The 19,253-nt window shown below is 32.1% G+C and overlaps 1 protein-coding gene across 2 annotated transcripts; it reads left to right on the top strand.

The window, feature by feature from the left end:
* Positions 1 to 1,249: 1,249 nt before the first annotated feature.
* On the top strand, positions 1,250 to 8,390 carry LOC102603192 (uncharacterized WD repeat-containing protein C2A9.03). 2 transcript variants are annotated; one of them, XM_006353940.2, is made up of 10 exons: positions 1,250 to 1,442; positions 2,480 to 2,639; positions 2,732 to 2,899; positions 3,007 to 3,093; positions 6,744 to 6,878; positions 6,958 to 7,068; positions 7,149 to 7,240; positions 7,328 to 7,433; positions 7,526 to 7,612; positions 7,705 to 8,390. In XM_006353940.2, the coding sequence occupies exons 2-10, from the start codon at positions 2,484 to 2,486 to the stop codon at positions 8,116 to 8,118; spliced, it is 1,356 nt and encodes a 451-aa protein (XP_006354002.1). In that variant the 5' UTR covers positions 1,250 to 1,442; positions 2,480 to 2,483; the 3' UTR covers positions 8,119 to 8,390. The 2 variants fall into 2 exon arrangements, with proteins under 2 accessions (XP_006354002.1, XP_015167093.1); XM_015311607.1 differs by having other exon boundaries at positions 2,466 to 2,639.
* Positions 8,391 to 19,253: the final 10,863 nt, after the last annotated feature.

The following is a 19,253-nucleotide window of genomic DNA, read 5'->3' as shown; positions in this document are numbered from 1 at the left end:
ACTCAGTGTCAAAGCTTTTTGTGACTCAGACTGAGCAGCTTACCTTGATTCAAGGAAGTCAGTCAGTGGTTATCTAGTACTTATAGGTGATAGTCCCGTTAGTTGGAAGTCCAAGAAGCAAGCCACAGTGGTAGGGGAACTGGTCTGGCTTGAGAGGTTGCTGGATGAATTATCAGTAAAGTGTCCTTTGCCCATACAAGTTTTCTGTGACAGTCAAGAAGCAGTGCATATTGCCAAGAATCCTGTCTTTCATGAAAGGACTAAACACATAGAAATAGATTGTCATTTCGTTCGAGATAAACTTCAAGAAGGTCTGATTTCACTTCACCACATCCCCACAGAATCCCAGTTGGCAGACATCTTCACCAAGGCCCTAACTGGGGTTAAGCACACTACTTTATTACACAAGTCTGTAATTGCATCACCTCCAACTTGAGGGGGGTGTTGAGAATATAAAGTATGAAATTAGTTAGTTGATGAACAGTAAAAGTTAGTTAGTTGTGAACAGTAAAAGTTAGTTAGACATTCAGTTAGAATCAAGTTTGTTGATTAGTGATTTTGTATATATAGCTTCACTTTGTAATACTTGCTGCTTTAATTCACATTCAATAAAAAGATATTTTCTCCATGTATCTTCTCTCTCGGTTGCTCTCTCTCGAACCAGTGAGTTCTCCATTAATGGAGTTTGGGAGCTCACATTGTTGATTTTGTCACACTTTAAATTTACTACAAATTCTATATTCTTTAATATTTTTTTATTGTTATCGCTTGATGTTGTTTTGTTTCTAAAATCGTTGATTTGGGGTGATCCTACCCATCAGTGCAAACTGTGAACAAAATCTTCTTTTTTTTTTTGAGATTGTTACGATGCTATTGCATCAAGTTTTTAAATTTAAACATACTAATTGTTTTATTTTAGTAATAACTTATTTAAATTTACTTCTATTTAAAACTTGTGTATATTTTCATATGACAATGACAATATATATAATAACGAATATCTTATTTTGATAATAATTTAATACGTTTATAAATAAAAAAATCGATAAAGATTAAAGCCGACAAGGAAGAAAGAAACCGTTACAGTTCACACTTTACATGGTGCTGCACCAAGACCTCATGATTCATGAACGGTGCGTACACTATAGCCCGCGGATTTCTTGCTCTCATCTGTTTCCTCTTACGGGTCCACCAGTGGGTAAACTAACGCCCTCTGTCTGGTTATTATTATATTATAAGTACAAGCTTTAGCTCTCTCCAAATTTCGCCATTGACTATTAAGCAAACAAAGCCATACAGTGTTTCTCACTAATTTTCAATTAGTTTTCTCCGTTTAATAATACCGATTATCTGAAGAACTCCGGAGATTTTTTCCGGCGGTGAAGTGGCTACTTTTTCCTTTTGTTTCTCGTGAAAATCTCTCAACTTCCGATACTTTCAAGGTTCGGTGCTCAAACTTCCTTTTCCGTCTAGAATGTACTGTAAACGACGTTTTACACTTTCTCTTTTTCAATTTATGTTGTTTAAGTTTCGGTTTTCTATGAGAAATTGATGAAATTTCAGTTTCATTGCCTTTTTTGTATGCTAATACCTGTGAAAATGCATGTTGAGTTTATTCTGCGATGACCTTTTGATATACTTACTTAGTTTTGATGTTGTTAAGCTTTTTATTTCACTATATTCTCGCTATTTTCTGTAGTTTTGATGTCGTTAAGCTTTTTATTCCACTGAATTCTGGCTACTTTCTATAGTTTTGATGTTGTTGAGCTTTTTATTCCACTATATTCTGGCTATTTTCTGTAGTTTTGATGTTGTTAAGCTTTTTATTCCACTGAATTCTGGTTATTTCCTGTAGTTTTGATGTTTTTAAGCTCTTTATTACCCAAATAATGGCTACTTTCTACAGTTTTGATGTTGTTAAGCTTTTTATTCCACCAAATTCTGGCTACTTCTATAGGTTGGATGTTTTCAAGCTTTTTATTTCACTAAATCTTGGTTATTTTCTTTAGTTTTGATGTTGTCAAGCTTTTTATTCCACTGTATTCTGTCTATTTTCTGTAATTTTTATGTTGTTAAGCTGTTTATTCCACTGAATTCTGGCGATTTTCTATAGTTTTGATGTTATTAAGCTTTTTATTCCACTAAATCCTGCTACTTTCGATAGTTTTGATGTTGTTGAGCTTTTTTCTCGACTAAATTCTGGTCTTCTGTAGTTTTGATGTTGTTAAGCTTTTGTCTCCACTAAAACCTGACAGTTTTCTATTGTTTTGCGAAATTCACCTTGAAATTCAAAGTTTTAAATGTTTTCCTTAGTAGATTTGTTTTTAATAAATATTCATATAAATGGTTTAGTATTTCAATTTTTTGCTAATTTGTTTGTTTAATTTCCTGGCAAGTGAAGACTTGTCAAATTAGTTCATGAATTCTTATTCTTAATATCTGTTCTGGTGCTTATTTAAGTTTTGTTTTGTTGATTTAGGATAATGGCTCTCTCTCAAAATCAGGAGTTGGAGTATATGGTGGATGAGTACTATGATACTACTGATTTTGATGACAGCACTTTTGGGGATGATGAATCGCCACGAAGTACTGACCCTGATGTCTCTGCAGACTCTGATTTTGAGGACGATTTTGAAGTGGTACTGGGCAAATTTAATTTTTTTGACATGTTACTGGTGTTATCTTCATCTTTAGTTTAACAATGTTGACTTACTGCTCTTCGATTCTACAGAGAAAGTCAAAGCTGGATACATCAGCTATAGAAGCTAGAAATGGCAAGGATATACAGGGAATACCTTGGGAAAGGCTTAATTTTACCAGAAACAAGTACCGCGAGACGAGGTTGAAGCAGTATAAGAACTACGAGAGCCTGTCTCGCTCTCGTGAAGATCTTGAAAAGGTTTTTCTTCCCACTCTTTTCCATTCCCATGTATTGGAGTGTATGGTACATCTTTCTCGTATATTTGGCTAAGCTCAACTCTAAAAGTTTCTTTCCTCACCATTAAGGAGTGCAAGGAAGTAGGAAAAGGACACAGCTTCTACGACTTCCAGTTCAATACAAGGCTCGTCAAATCAACTATTGTGCACTTTCAGGTACATAAATTCTTTTGCCTTTTCTTGTTTGGATTTATGTTAAACCTTTGATCAAGAAAATCGTGGACTGGTCTGCTTCCCTGTAGTTCTTTGTGTTTGATTTAGTCTCTGTTGTCTCATTTTGCATGATTCAATTAAACCTGGCAAACGACTCCCATGGCTGCCTCTCTCATTCTTGCCTTTCATGTTGTTTTTTCCTCATTCATTTTTACCTGGGTTTTTTAGTTGTTTGTTATTTTACATCATTATAAGTTAGTTAAATATTTTTTTTGAAACTGGTAATGTATAATAGGATTTGGTTATTCACAGTCTAATCATTGTGTGAGCTTTTGGTTGATGATCCCTGTCGCCTTTTTCTTCTTTCCGTGCAATAACTATACTTTTGCAGGTGCTCTGCTCCTAATGTTCTGGATATTTTGATTTAAACTGTTAGGCTGTTAGTTCACCCTCTCATTAATTCCAGAGGTATGTAGTCTGTATCCTCATCGAAGAATTCAGTGAGTTTGATGCTTGATATGGAATTTACTTAAACATTGACTATATGTGTCTCTAACGCATTCGTGGACAGCTTTCTGGAATAATATGTCACCAGAGCCAGTATGTTTGAGATGATGCCTCTTATGGCCTCCAAGCTGGTGAATTTGCATCTGATATAAATTTAGCATTACCTTATCATTTCTTGATGCAGCTAATTTCTTTTTCTTCTTCTGTTCAGAAAGCCAAAAGATTATGGCGAATTTGACTTTTGCCAGTTTCTTTTGTTGCTTCTAGTAATGGTATTCTGGCTACATGTCGAAGCAAACAAGATTTACATAGGAACCATTCTTTCTTATATTCTGCATTTAGTTTTTAACTCATTTTTTTCAGTAAGCAGTTTAGTCTGTGCCTGGATTTTGATGTATTGATCCGAGAGCAGTGTTGACAATATCCTTTTTGTGCAGATTACAAACATTTAGAGAAGTGTATGAAACTTTGTAATTGTTGAAGATCCTTGTTTTGGAACTTCACTCTTGAATATTTCATCATGAATCAGCTGAATGTATTTTGAGGACTGGGTTTTGATATGGAAGCTCAGGGGTGAGGACAGAACCTGGCTTATGCTGGATTTGTAGTTTGTTGCTGACATAGAATATAGTTCTGACTTCTGAGTCAAAGTTGTTTGCTATGCTCCATTCTACTACTTGTGTGAGAGATTTACTTTTGCAGTGTCAAACAGAATAGTTGAGGCTGATGGTTGAAATTTACGAACTTCCAATTCTATTTTGTGTGTCCCTCTAGAGAATAATCTTGATTTTGGTTTTATTCATCTGCCGTGGTCCTCCATTTTCTGTTGGTCGTTAACTAGCTCTGTTGCCTCTTCTCCATGGTTCATCCCTTTCTATTTAAGGCCCATTGATCATTGCAAACCTTTCTCGGCTGTTGCTGTAGAAGATATTGAGTTGATGAGCATATTTTGCTAGTCATTATGTGAAGTGGTTATGTTTTAATTCTGTTTGTAAATAATGTTTGTTTGAATTGTATTCTTTCAAATAATTAACCAATATTGTGTGTGCATTGTTATTGTATCTATCTTTCAGCCTTAGAAGCAGATTGCAGTTATTATGTGAGCAGCTGGCGCAAGCATTTTCCATATGGTATGATAGGGAATATCTGTGAATTTAAGAGGCCTTTATGGTCTTTCTTCTGTTCAAGTTTGAGCTAACTTGTTAATGGCAGCAAGTATGTATTAAAATATTTGTGTGTTGCTTCATCATTTGAATAGTTGGATGGTCATCTCTTCTGTTGAAGATGGTTGTAGTCATCATCTTGTTTATGGTTATCTCTTCTGTTGAAGATGGTTGCACTTTTTTTCTCTCAGTTTGTTAGAGATGGATTCTGCACTAGGCTCTCTTAAGTACTTTCACTGTGTGGGTTGTAAATTCTGATTGCTGTGTCACAGTTACTTCACAGTTTGGATCATTATATAATCTCTTTGGTACATCTTCTCTGGTAGCTGTCATCTGATACTGTCTCCATTAGAAAATTTGCTAATTTGCTGGCAACTGAGTTTTTGCATTATACGAGTAAGAGAGTTGGTTGGATTAGGTGTATCATTCATTTGAGAGTTTGTGACTTCATTTTGAAATTTTCGGCGACTTTATTGTGTGTTCTTCTGTCCTTGATCAATCACACTTCTGAACTTAGGAATTTAATCGCTGACTTACTCTCTTTGCTATGTGGTGTTGTGCCCTTGATCAATCACGTTGGGAAATGTTGAAGATGGTTGTAGTCATTATCTTGTTTATGGTTATCTCTTCTGTTGAAGATGGTTGCACTTTTTTTCTCTCAGTTTGTTAGAGATGGATTCTGCACTAGGCTCTCTTAAGTACTTTCACTGTGTGGGTTGTAAATTCTGATTGCTGTGTCACAGTTACTTCACAGTTTGGATCATTATATAATCTCTTTGGTACATCTTCTCTGGTAGCTGTCATCTGATACTGTCTCCATTAGAAAATTTGCTAATTTGCTGGCAACTGAGTTTTTGCATTATACGAGTAAGAGAGTTGGTTGGATTAGGTGTATCATTCATTTGAGAGTTTGTGACTTCATTTTGAAATTTTCGGCGACTTTATTGTGTGTTCTTCTGTCCTTGATCAATCACACTTCTGAACTTAGGAATTTAATCGCTGACTTACTCTCTTTGCTATGTGGTGTTGTGCCCTTGATCAATCACGTTGGGAACTTGGGTGCTCAATTACTTATCAACTGCTCCCAACTCCCAAGAGTTATCCTCTCTTCCCTATATCCCTTGGTCCATTCCACTCTTTAGAATAGAATGTTGAAGCACCTAACACTTGTATTTGCGATCCATCTATTAAGCTATTGAATCCCGTTGACGTCTTTTTAAATATGTACTGTTCATTAATTGGGTTGTGCTGCCTTGTATTGATTATGTACAATTTCCAAGGTATAGTGTTGCTTGCTCTCCCATTCCTCTGTTTAAGCTTCTGTGTTCTAGATTTTGGTGAGGCATCCCTTTCGAGTCTCTGTGGCGTTCTTGTTTTTTCTGCTTCATTTTTCCTCCTGTCATTATCGCGGTTGACATTTCTGACTTCTCTTTCACAGGTTTCTTTTCTGCTTCAATCTATATAATAGTGTAGGAAAGTGAACTATTTTTTAGCTTGCCCAATTTACTTTCCAGGAAACCTGCTCTATTGCAGATGATGATGTGTAACTATTAGTGGTAGATTGCTCAGTTGTGGACTTGTAGAAAGCTAGCAGCTGTTCCTTCTCTAGCTTATGCATCATTGACCACAAATATTTAGGACTAGCGACATACTGACCTACGACTTAACTTTGTATTAGGGATTGCCTGACCTTGCAGAAGGAGAGAGGGGGGCGGTTGCTTTTTGTGGTCTATTCTGTATCACACTGTGTGGGTTATTTATTCCCAATACTGTTCGCTCAGCCTGCTATATGGTTGAGACAGGGAATGAGAACTATCTGAACCCTGAAGTTCAAAAAATAAATTATGAGCTTTTTCTGCAAGTTCCAGCATTCTGAAGATTTGTTTTTGCTTTATTTGATAGTGTGTGATGTTGTTTGCTTCATAGGGAACTGGTATGCTGTCTATTGATGAGTGTATCAACCTGTTTATATTTTTGTTTCAGTTGAGGAATCTCTTGTGGTCGACATCAAAACATGATGTGTATCTCATGCAAAACTACTCTGTGATGCACTGGTCCTCACTTCTCAGGAAGGTGGAAGAAGTGCTTAATGTTGCTAGGCCATTGACGCCCACTATGGTTAGCAGTACCTTTTGTCTCCCTTAAATATACTTAAATGACTTTTGGCAATCAAGAATCAACTCTCTGGTTTGTGCAGAAATACCCTGGATCAGCGTCTCAAACACTTTCCCGAGTGCAGATCAGCACTATGGCTGTTAGAGATGGTTTGATGGCTGCTGGGGGTTTCCAAGGGGAGCTTATCTGTAAGGTAGGATGACAATATATATTCTGAGCAGATTTGTACTCTTTCTTAAGTAATGCATACTGATATGATTTTAACTCGTGCAGTATTTAAACCAACCTGGAGTTGCATTCGCTACAAAAATAAGTAATGGAGAGAATGCTATCACTAATGCTGTGGATATTAGCTATAGTCCCACGTAAGTCCCTGAAATTTGTGCCTCTGTAGCTTTTCTTGAATTCAATGTGAACTGTTGTGTACCAGTGGCTTATATGGTTCTTTCCAGTGGCTCAATGAGGATAATCACTGCTAATAATGATCAGCAAGTCAGGATTTTTGATGCAAAAAGCTTCGTTTGCACCAATCATTACGCCTTTCCTTGGTCTGTTAATGTGAGTTGTGGATTTAATTTCTACTCTGCAGTTCCATGATTTTTGGTAATGCTCGTTGGCTCTCTACTCAAGAGTTTTCTGTTTCATTGCAGAACACCTCTGTTAGCCCCGATGATAAGTTACTTGCTGTCCTTGGTGATAGTCCAGAATGTCTACTTGCTGATGCTCAAAGTGGAAAGGTTGGTCTCGTCCATATACCTTCTTTAACTGAGAGGTGTTTAACTTTTTGATGATTAGTTGCTCATGTGTTGACCTGTGACTGATGCTTCAGGTTGTCAGCAACCTAAAAGGTCACCTAGACTATTCATTTTCATCAGCTTGGCATCCGGACGGAAGAATTTTGGCAACTGGTAACCAAGACACAACTTGCAGATTATGGGATATAAGGAACACGTCGCAGTCCATAGCAGTGCTTAAAGGAAGGATGGGAGCCATCCGTGCAATCAAGTTCACATCAGATGGGCGCTTCATGGCCATGGCGGAGCCAGCTGATTTTGTCCACATTTTCGATACGCAATCTGATTATGGTACCTGTCAAGAGATTGATTTATTTGGTGAGATTGCTGGGATATCCTTCAGTCCTGATACCGAAGCTCTCTTTATTGGAGTGGCAGACCGAACCTATGGTAGCTTGCTGGAGTTCAACCGTAAACATTACCACCACTACCTTGATTATGTTTTGTAGTGAAAGGCACATGCCTGTGTCGGTTTAATATGGGCATCTGCTTGTTTGGTATATAGTTTGTGTATATTAATGCGATCGTGAAAGAGCTGCGATGATGTCTGCGTAGCTGTTTCTGCCGAAGTATATTATATTAGGCTGCAACTATAGGAGTATGTATATCAGAACGAATTATGTGGCCAAAAAATATTTGTTAATGGCCAGTTTTATCACAATTCAATGTGTTTTGCTTCATCTTTTTTGTTTTAATCCGATCAGAAAGTTAACACTGTTGATTAGTTTGTCCCTTTTGATATTTTCTCCACTCATGAAACTGAAAGTACTTGGTGAGCTAGGATGCATTTCAATATTCTACAAAGATTTCTACGAGACTTGTCAAGTATGGACATTTGAAAAGTTTAGTTTATCGTTCAACTGTGTGCAATGACTAACAATTTCAAAAGTCTGCCATCAAGTGTGACCAAATCCAAATTACTTAAAATAAAATATCTGCAAAAAGCAATGGCACTGACAACAACTAGACTTTATCTTATGAAGATTATGTATTAAAACTGATGTAGACTTTTTCTAGTATATTCTACAAAAAAGAATGAAACTCAAGCCGACAAACGAAAAGTAGGAGCAACACATGGCACTCTAGTTTTGGTTATAACTTATAACTTGTTTGAATAGATGGTTGGTTGGTGTAGGCCAGATTAGCAGTTAAGTACGAATTAACAACTGTCTTAAACTCCCAACGACAAGTTTAACGTTTTCTATAACACCCACCAGGCAGCTGAAATTCGTTGACAGGGTTTCAAGGGAACTTCCAAAAAAAATTTATCCTTCCCTCGGAATTTTCACGCTTTTTCCTTCCTTGTGACTCAAATCTTGGGGTGACAATGGGGCGGGTTGGGTTAAATTTGGACGAGTCAAAATAGATCAAGACAATAAACATGTCAAGATCCATCCCAATCCAAATTAGTTTGGGTCAAAACGGGTTAGGTAACGGGTCATAACTCAATCCGTCAATTTTTATTAAGTTTTAATAGCTTTATTTGTTATTTTATAAGTTTTAGTACCTAATAAAAAAATTGTTTTCTTTAGTATAACTATATATCTAGCATATAAAATCTATAAAAAAAAATTAAAAACTTTTTGACAAGATTTCTCAAAAATCAATTTGGATTACATATCAACCCAATTTTTAAATGGATTGAGCTAACAAATGGACGGATCAATAACCAAACCAACCCTAAATGGATAGAATCGGATTAAACGGGTTGAATTTGACTTTGTCTCCCCTACTCAAATTGAGTAACTCCCTCTTGTCATTTTCAAAATAGATTGATTTGGACAAACTTGATACTAATACATGTATACACGTAGTTGATGTGGTTTCTAATATCTAGTGTATTCGGGATGTAATTAATGATCCTAGTAACGATCATCACTAGAAGTTTCACAATCACATCAATAATTTATTCTTGAAAATGTAAAATTTGGACACAAAAGAATTGATTTTTATATCTATACTTACAACTTTGCATTACCCCTACGTACCTAATTCCCAAATAGTGATTTTCCAACATTGCTAAACTGTTTGGCTAAGTCAATTCAAGGAAACTATTAATATGATGAGATATTGTTTACTTTACTAGTAGAGTGATTTTATATTTTTCCAAAAGGTCTTTATTTTAAAACTATCACAACGCCTACTCCCGATTTACTCCATTTTAACTATCAATTTGATTCAAAAAATTATTTTTGTATATCTCCTTGAATCCTTCATTCATTTGTTCAGTATTGACTTGACTAAGGAACAATAAGAATGACAATTTTATCATATTACCTTTGAATATAATAAGCTCAACGCTTCTGATTATAGTTGATAATATGAGTACATAAGAAATTAAGTGATAATTTTTTTAAAAATGAACGGGAAAGTAATTGTATAATCTAGCTAATTAAGTCAAGAGGGAAGATATGAGTCCAAAACAAATTACTTTGGCGGCCAACTTATCCTCTAGGGCAAGGTATCACTCATATTATTTACCCATTTGTTTAACAACTTGACTTGACTTCATTTGCTTAGACGAAATTAATTTCACAAGTTTCGACAACAATTTAAACTTCAACTTGAAGTAATATAGGTGGCATTTTGGTTATATAACCCACCCACCCCACCCACAAAAAAAAAAAAAAGAATTACACCAAATTTCTTAATGCAGCTTCAAATAACTCACATATTGTCCATATGTATATTGATCGATTGGCTATCATTTCGACATGATTTATTCAATCGAAGGTTCAGCATAACTTAAATTGGGTTGTCTTCAAAGTCTGGGGTGGATTTAAAAATTTTATTAATGAGTTTAAAAAATAAAAATATAGTTTCTAGGATTTAAACTTGGAACCTCAAGGTAAATTTTGAACAAGATTCCTCTAAATCACTGGATCAGCCTTTTTCCATGTGAATTCAAATTCTATATACAGATATACAAAATAATAATTACCTTTATATAAATAATATTAAAGTACAAAAAACCCCAATTCGGGAGCTAATTACATTCTATCCCGAAAGTTCTCCAAATTACAATAATTCCAATTTTTTTAGAACTCGCGGATACATCGGTCCTTCGCCCAATACATAGCAAACGATACATGAGTTATATATCAGATACATACAAACCAGAAATATATTAATTTAGGTTTGAAATAATTGGGATTATGTATCAACAATAACATTTGTACTAGATATATTGTACACAAACAAAGTTGTAATGTATCTGGTGGAGTGATATATCCAAATGTTAAGAGAGAGAAAGGAAAAATAGATTTTTTTTTTAATCAGTTCAAATGGTAGAAATATTTAGAGATTATGCTATCTGAAGTTGTTAATTGCATAATTTTTCCATTTTTTATTGAAGGGATTTGGGTGAACACCCTCCGTCCCGTAGATCCGCCCATGTTTAGACCCACCCCTAAATCTCTATCTTAGGCCCAGCCTGGTAGTCCTAAATCCGATATTCAGTTGGGCCAGGAGGATTAGTAGTTTCTTCGAAAAATATAAGTTTGATATATGCTACATCTTTTACTTGTACTAATTTCAATATAAACATTTAAGGAGAATATGAATTTCAATATATCAGACTTGAAATTTTGAAATAATTAAACGGGAGTAAATTCATACCCCTCCCGTGAAATACGATGACTCTATATCATAATAATATTTTTAGTATAATTTTACATATTTAATTAAAAAATTGTTGATTTTTAGTATCAGTAAAGCAAAAAAAAAATGAAAAAGCAATTGTAAGAAAGTACAAATCATTTCTGAGTCCAGATATATCTTGAAAATGTTAAAAAAAGAAAATTAAAAAAAAAAACAGTAGGGTTCTTCACGTGCTTTGTCGTGCAGGTAAAAGACGAACTATTATTTTCTTGATTTTATTTATTTTGTACTGCAAAATATCTTTGGATTATAATGACCGTAATAGTCTTATTTATACATTAATTATATTTAATTAAGAGGAAAACAAAATGTTAATCACCTCCACCTAACTTCAAAAATCAGGTTTAGGTCGACAACTTTGATTACTGTTTTGCTATTTTAGTGGGCTTTGATGTTTTTTGAGCATGGCTTTAATTGGGCCCAGCCTGCTTTTTCCAAAACAAACAAATGGCCCACCAAATTTTATCAGAATCTTCTTGGAACTCTTTATCTTAATTCTTATGGGAAACGAATAAAATTATATTATAAAAATTTCAAGAAATTATCGTGAAATTCCATATATAAATTTGAAATTTCATGACAATAACTATTTTTAATTATAGAGCTGAAAAGAAGCTAAACCGCGATATTACTATATGAGAAATTGTGCAGGTACCCCGCACCCCTAACAATTCTCAATATACTTTGATATTACTGATGGTGTTTTGTTTTCACAATTTAACGTGTTATAACAAGTAAAAAAAATAGTATTTGGATGAAACATACTTGGTTTTCATTTGAAGCCTTTTTTGTATGTTTACTTTATTATAATTTGTACCTTTTAATGAAAATTCAGACTCCGCTACTAAATTTGCTACTAATAGTTCAGAAATATCCAGCAAACTTGAAACAAGAAAACAGCTAGGGTTACGTTCTTCACGTGTTTTGTCGTGTAAAGGACATAGATATCTAACTTTGAGATACTTTTACTATTATTTTTTTGTTTTGCAAATACAAGTGATTATTGTATCTTGGAATATAACGACAAGAGAATCAGTCCATTTTATTTTTTTGAAATTGAGTATATCAAATTACCAATTATGTGCATCAGTCCGATTTTTTATATGAGCGAGCTAGAAATGTTCGGTACTTTAAGATGGGAAAACCAATCCTCCCTGTTCGTTTTAAGCCCCATCAATGAAAGAACAAACCGAAAAATAGTAAATTCGATGAATATTCATTTTATACGGTCTCATCTTTATCACACTTCTTTTACTATACCAATTGTCTAGCTTTTCTCAAGAGTTTTCTGGGCCCTTTAATTTGCTCGAGTTGTCTAGAAAAATGTCAACTTTTTCCAAGTTTTGAACGTAGAAATTAAAATTTTGGCCAAAAAGAATTGAGTGGTCGAATCAAACTTTAATCTGCAGCAATTGCTGAAACATTTAATAAATCATTAATGGCTTAAATATGTGTCTTATTCTGATAATGACTATGATCCAACATCTTATTGTAAATAATGGTGACTTATTTATTTTCTCTACGGCTCTTCTAGACAACTCAATTTTTGCCCTATGATGTTTGAATTATTTATGGTCGGAAACTTGATATATCAATAAAAATGACTCTGATATTTGATGTAGTAGTATACTAATAAAAACATTTACTCGTAAAAACTATCGCTCATTCGTCGCTAAATAGGATTAGTGCACGAATTTTGCTGTTTAGCTATAAAATTTGTCCGTCGTTAAATCTAATTTTTTTTAGTAGTGAATTTGTAGCATTTATACTAGACTGAAAAAGATTTTCGAAAAGTTTTCCAAGGATTGAAGTGTTTTAGGTATTTGGACGTGAATTTGATGCTATTTTCTTTTTAAAAAATTAAAGTTTATAAATTGAAAAATGGTTGTTGAAAAATTAAAATTGTATTTGAATATGCATTCACTCAAAAGACAAAAAATCGATCATGAGATGAGGATTATCCAAGACTATATAAGTAGACCAAGTACATATTTGATCCGACATGGAACTCCAACATTTTCAAACTTGAAAAACTTACCCTCAAATTAACTCAAAGTTTCAACTTCAAGTTGAGTGAAATTTTTTTACCAAAATATATAATCAAACAATTTTTTCATGAAAAATTATATATCCAGAAGGGTAAATATTGTTTGTTTTAAAAATGGTCTTCTTCATAGAAAAAATTGAAGCAAATTGTCTTAAGAACAACAATCTAATTTAGACCATCCAAACTTAATATACGAAAGGAAAAAAAATGTCACATAAATTGAAACAATAACGATCACTTAAATTCTTAGTGATTTTCGTGAAATAACATTTTTCCAATACTAACTTTAGTATCTTAAGTCTAAAGAATCTTGATTAATTCCAAGATATGATCAACAAAACTGATAAAACGGATTCCATGTGCTTTTGTAAGAAAATAATTGTTTGTTTATCAAGTTGTCATAACGAATCAATACCCCTTTTTAAATTTAATTAATCCCCCTATATATGTCACACTTCTTAAGTGATAAATAACAATTTTTTTACCCATTGACTTCAAAAATGAAAGGACAAAAATTAGAGAATAATTTCATTACGATAAAAGGAGTCTGAAATGGGCACGGAAACAGGAAAAAGAAAAGGGTAAAATTCCTCATCTATCAAAAAAGCATATATTATATACACTACGTTGATTATTATTTTGTGTGGAACCTAGGTCCTAGCTAAGTACTATCTCATGATCACATTTTAAATACCTTATTTCTGTTTGAAAATTCTCAATAGGAAAAAGATAAAGAAAAGAACAAAAGTATCTTTTAGAGATAATGAAAGGTTGGTTTAGGAATTGCGTCAATAACATGTTAATTATGAGTTAAATTTAGGATTTAAACTTGATTGATTAAATATTTTTAGAATTAGATTAAAACTCAATAATTTTAAAAATTAATTATTTTACACATTAAATTACTAATTTGCATGATAAATATTAGATGAATTCATCATCGAAAGTTGTGCAAAAGAGCTTAAGTATGACAAAGCAATTAGTGCAAAAGAATCGTTTAAACTATCAGGTCATCCTTAGAATATTTATTTACATATAAATCTCTTTAAAATATGATTAATTTTGAAAATAATAAATTACCTGATTTTTCCTAATATTCCAATGAATAAATTTATAAAAAATTCTTATATAACTTAATTAACTCTTGGCCCCAACTATTGTGGAGGGCTTATCACTTGCAAGTTACAGCTCACCAGATATGCTTTAAACACAGAATTAATTAAAGTTTTGTTTGAATTAATTGTGGTATGGTTGTTGCACGTTTGACAAGTTTTGATTTAGTCAAATACTTATTTCAAACGCCACTTAATTTTTGACACGTGAAATGCTGCAATTTATACTCATAATCAAAGGTCTAATCAATGAACAATTAAAGAGTAAAGTCATTAACCAATTTATATAGAAATACTTCCTCAAAATCTTAAATTTGTCACAGAAATGTCACAATCCAAACAAACTCAATAACCCCATAAATTCATTATATGAACTTGTGTTATATTTTATAAAAAAATGTTACTTTTCTTTTTTATTTTGACGTGAGATTCGTCTAAGATATTTTCAAGAAGCCTGTAAATCCTTTTCCGTGACCAATTATTGTCAACTCAACCTCTATGATGGGCGTCACAAGGAAGTTTTAGAAACTTTTACTCGTACATCCACTATGTGAGCTTAAGCGCTTTGTGACTCATGAGAGCTACAACGAGTTCGGGAGCATATTATTAGAGTTTTTATGGACGGATTGGATTGGATTGAATTAGGAGTGATAAATGACCAACTGGATCGGATGAATGGATCGAAAATGAATTAAACAAAAAATGAATATACTATCTTATCTATACATTTTTCACACATAATTATTATAAAGAGTTCTACGAGAAATTGCAATTCACCTTTAAATATTCAAAATATTTGTAAATCGTTATACATTTACAAATAAATTTTACAATTAACAAAAATTTCCACAAAAATTAAAACTTCACTCAATAGTTATAGTTCAGTATACGATGGAGTCAAATTTGAATTCAACAAACTGTTTGTAATTGTTTAAGTTTGATTAGTAGTAGCCCATGTTGCATGAAAATAGGAGACAACACATATCACCGTAAGCACTAGCTAAACAAGTGGATAGAAAATTACAAAGTTCAATAACACTTTTTTTTGTTTTCCACCATTCAAGCTCCAATTAAATTTGGATCGCGCACTGCAAAGTTCATTCGGGGTGGCGTTCCCAATAGAAGTTTTTTCCTACCAAGAACTCGAACCCGAGACCTCTGGTTAAGGGTGAAACACTCCCACCAGTGCACCACAATCCATATTGATAGTTCAATAACAGTTGTTTTGACTTAGTTACTCTTCATTTTTAATTAATGCTTATTATCACTTCGAATCTTGGATATAAAATTACATATATTAAAAGAATCATTTTACCCTTAATTAATGTAATATTTTCTTGCAGCAAAATATATATACACACACTTCTTTGTCTCAATTTATTCATACCTTTCGAATTTTGAGAGTGAGATAATTTAATTTTGATCGTGAATTCAGGCATTGAATTTTTTAATAAAATTATATATTTGAAAATTACGTAAAAAAAATACTATTCCTTTTTTCAAATTTATACGACTCACTTTATTTTTTTGTCAATAAAAAAAACACATTTCTATATTTGGTAACCGTGAATTCCTCATTTTATCTTCTCTTTTTTTACCCCTCCCTAGAAGCTCTCACCCCTTTTACTCCCTTGGTGATTCAAACTCACAACCTTCGAATTGGAAGTGAGGGGTGCTTACCATCCAAGCAACTCCGCTCGTCCCTCATTTTATCATTAATGAAATGATTTATATTTCTATCAACATCTATCACTAATTTTATATCACAATCTTATTAAATAAAATTCCTATACTCCGTACTAAATCAAAATTAAAAAAATATTATTTTAACTGATAATTCAAAATATATGATTTTTATAATGTCAAAATTCAAAATAAACCACATAAATTGTTAGAATTAATTACCTGGGGTTGAAATAAAATAAAATAAAATAAAAGAGAGACATTGAATGGAGACAGGTGAAAAAATTGGAGCGTTCACACGGAAGCAGGACGCTAATGCCAAATCAGCACAAATATTGATGTACCCGTGTTTTGAATTTCGTGTAAAACGCGTTTTGTTTCATTGGAATTTTGAAGGAAAAGTGATTTTAAGAAGAAAACAAAAGCACCTATTTATCGAATTTAACTGACCTAAGCTCTCACTCTTGTGTTGGCATAAACAGAAAATTAATTTTTGAAAAGTTTTTTTTGGCTCTTTTGACTAAAGAGTGAAAACTACTTCGATTTATTATTATTTTTCGTTTTAATTTATGTAGTTTGATTTAATATGATTTTTTAAAGAAAACACTGACTTTTAAAACTTACTATTCAAAATAAGTTATATAGTTATAAAATTATTTTATTAAGAGTAAAAATAATATTTTAATTGAGAGTAATAGACATTTTAATTATCAGTCTACTTGTAATTATATCAACTGCTGATCACTTGCTATTTCAAGAAAAGTCTAGCGTGAAATTGGTGCATGCCAACTAGCATCCCAGAATTAGGGCCTCTAGTAATTATAATATACTTGAACTAGTTAGTTTAATACTTCTCGTCCGTTCATTTTTATTTATTATTTATAAAATAGATTTTCATTTTTATTTGTTATTGACATATCAAGAAAAGGTAATTATGTAAAAGAAAAAATCAAGTTTTATTACCATCAGCATTAAATATTTATTCTCCAACTTATTTTTCAAGACATTATTTAATAGGGATAATTTGATAAAATATATATATCAATAATTGATTTCTATGAGTGTGTCAAGTAAAACAATGAGAAGTAAGATAGACCGAGGAAATATTATTTATTCCAATATAATGTATATTTGTTGTGCCAAAATTCCTTTAATTTTGAGTACAAGGAAAGACTTTATACAACTCTAGTCATAAAAAAATATAGTGTTTATTCGATTAACAATTCCTTATATTTTGAGTTTGTATCCAGATATATAAATCCTCTTCGATGCAATATATCTCCTTCATTTTAATTTGTATGTCGTTCTTTAACTTGACAAATACATTATTATTATTTTTAAAAGAAAGACTTTTGAAATTTATAGTCTAAAATGAAACATAAATATCAATGTGACTGTAAATTATTTTATTAATATTATAAAGAGAAATTTAAAATTAAGTTATTTTCAATTATAGAAAGATGGCATTCATTAGAATACACTAAAAATAAATTTGTGTCACATAAGTTGATACAATTAATTAATTTTAGAAGTTTGACCGAAGATTTCAATTCTGTATAAAGGATTAGAAATTCTTGGACCCTATTTATCTACAAAGGATCAAATATAAACTACTTATTTTGTGTGGATTATATCATTTTTTTGAAGAGATATAGTAGTAGCATATTTGAAAGGCTCAACAGCCAACAATTGCCTCAAAAGTTTGTTGTCATATATCATTGCGTCACATATTTCTTTTTTTTAAAAAAAACTTTGAATGTAGCAAGAGATAAGTAGCATAATATTTGAGTGGCTCTTGTGCCCCTACCACTTTAATATTATTTTATAATCCATTCATACAAGTCGTTCAAAACTCTTTTAACTTTTTTTACCTTCAACTTTCAGTCGTTGAAAAATTATGTGAAATTTACATGCATACATATCGTAACAAGTAATATATTTTATTTTATAGATTTTTAATCTTACCATTCAAGAAGACTTCATATATCAATTGATAATATAAAATTTCACAATATATAAAACTTACACTCTTGTCTTTGGTTGAGTAAGTATATAAAGTTATGTAAGTCTAATCTTAACCCACGTGACTCCTGTGAACGGAATAATAAAACAAACAAAAGACAAGAAGACAACCGCAAAAAGTAAGTTAGAAATAAAGAAAAATAGTAAGCACGAAATAAAAAGACACCACCTACTTTTTATTTTATTTTATCCGTGTAGCGCGATATCTAAAATTACTACTTTTCTTTAATCCCTATAGTCCGATATCCAAAATGAAGATGTAGAACTTTAAGTAAACTAAACTCGCATTTAATACCAAGTTTTACGAGTGGAAGTGGAATTTTATTCTGACCTATATATTTTTTTTGGAATTTGAAATTTTTTTAACACAATTTTTTTTAGTATTGACCAAATTTCATGAACAAACAATTTTTTTTTTTTATATCCACTCCTAAAATCTATGATCAATAAGAAAGTGAAATCAATTCACTATTTGTCCATTTTAATACTGGGTAATTCTAAATGACTTTTGGTCAGAATTTGGCCAGAAATTTAAAAAATCTTTAATATCTTTTTTATTTTAAAATAAACTGATCTTTTTTTCATTTTTTTATTAAAATGTATTAAAGTTAAAATGATAAAAATGTTTAAAAAGATAAAATAACATAGGCAAAATACCATTCTGACCAAATTCTGGCCAAAAGGATTTTTCAAAGGATTAATTAAAGAAATTCCACATTTTAGTTTACTTATTACCATTATTCCCTATAAGTTTTACAAATCTCCAAAATCCCTCATTTTCACGCATCAGATTTATGTATCTCGCGTATCAGATTAATGTATCAGCGCATCAGATTAGTGTATCTCGCGCATCAGATTAGTGTATCATGTATAAAATGTAATGTATCTTACTTAACGATTAATGTATCTTGCAAATCAGATTAATGTATCAACGCTTATATTATTGTATTTGTTTGAGGGATTTCTGTAATTATAAACTTTTAAGGGATAAATTATAATTTTACCTTAAAAGTATGTGATTTCTGTAATTTGCTAGAATAATATTTTTCATAAAGTAATA

This window comes from Solanum tuberosum, unplaced genomic scaffold, assembly GCF_000226075.1.
Source record: "Solanum tuberosum cultivar DM 1-3 516 R44 unplaced genomic scaffold, SolTub_3.0 scf00164, whole genome shotgun sequence".
Taxonomy (NCBI): domain Eukaryota; kingdom Viridiplantae; phylum Streptophyta; class Magnoliopsida; order Solanales; family Solanaceae; genus Solanum; species Solanum tuberosum.
The sequence above is the reverse complement of the archived record's forward strand: the minus strand, read 5'-3'. Positions and strand labels throughout refer to the sequence as shown.

Coding starts and splice junctions, on each gene's coding strand:
- LOC102603192 (XM_006353940.2), top strand. CDS start 2,484: ATGGCTCTCTCTCAAAATCAGGAGTTGGAGTATATGGTGGATGAGTAC. Junction 6,879..6,957: donor GGCCATTGACGCCCACTATG/GTTAGCAGTACC, acceptor TGGTTTGTGCAG/AAATACCCTGGATCAGCGTC. Junction 7,069..7,148: donor AAGGGGAGCTTATCTGTAAG/GTAGGATGACAA, acceptor TAACTCGTGCAG/TATTTAAACCAACCTGGAGT.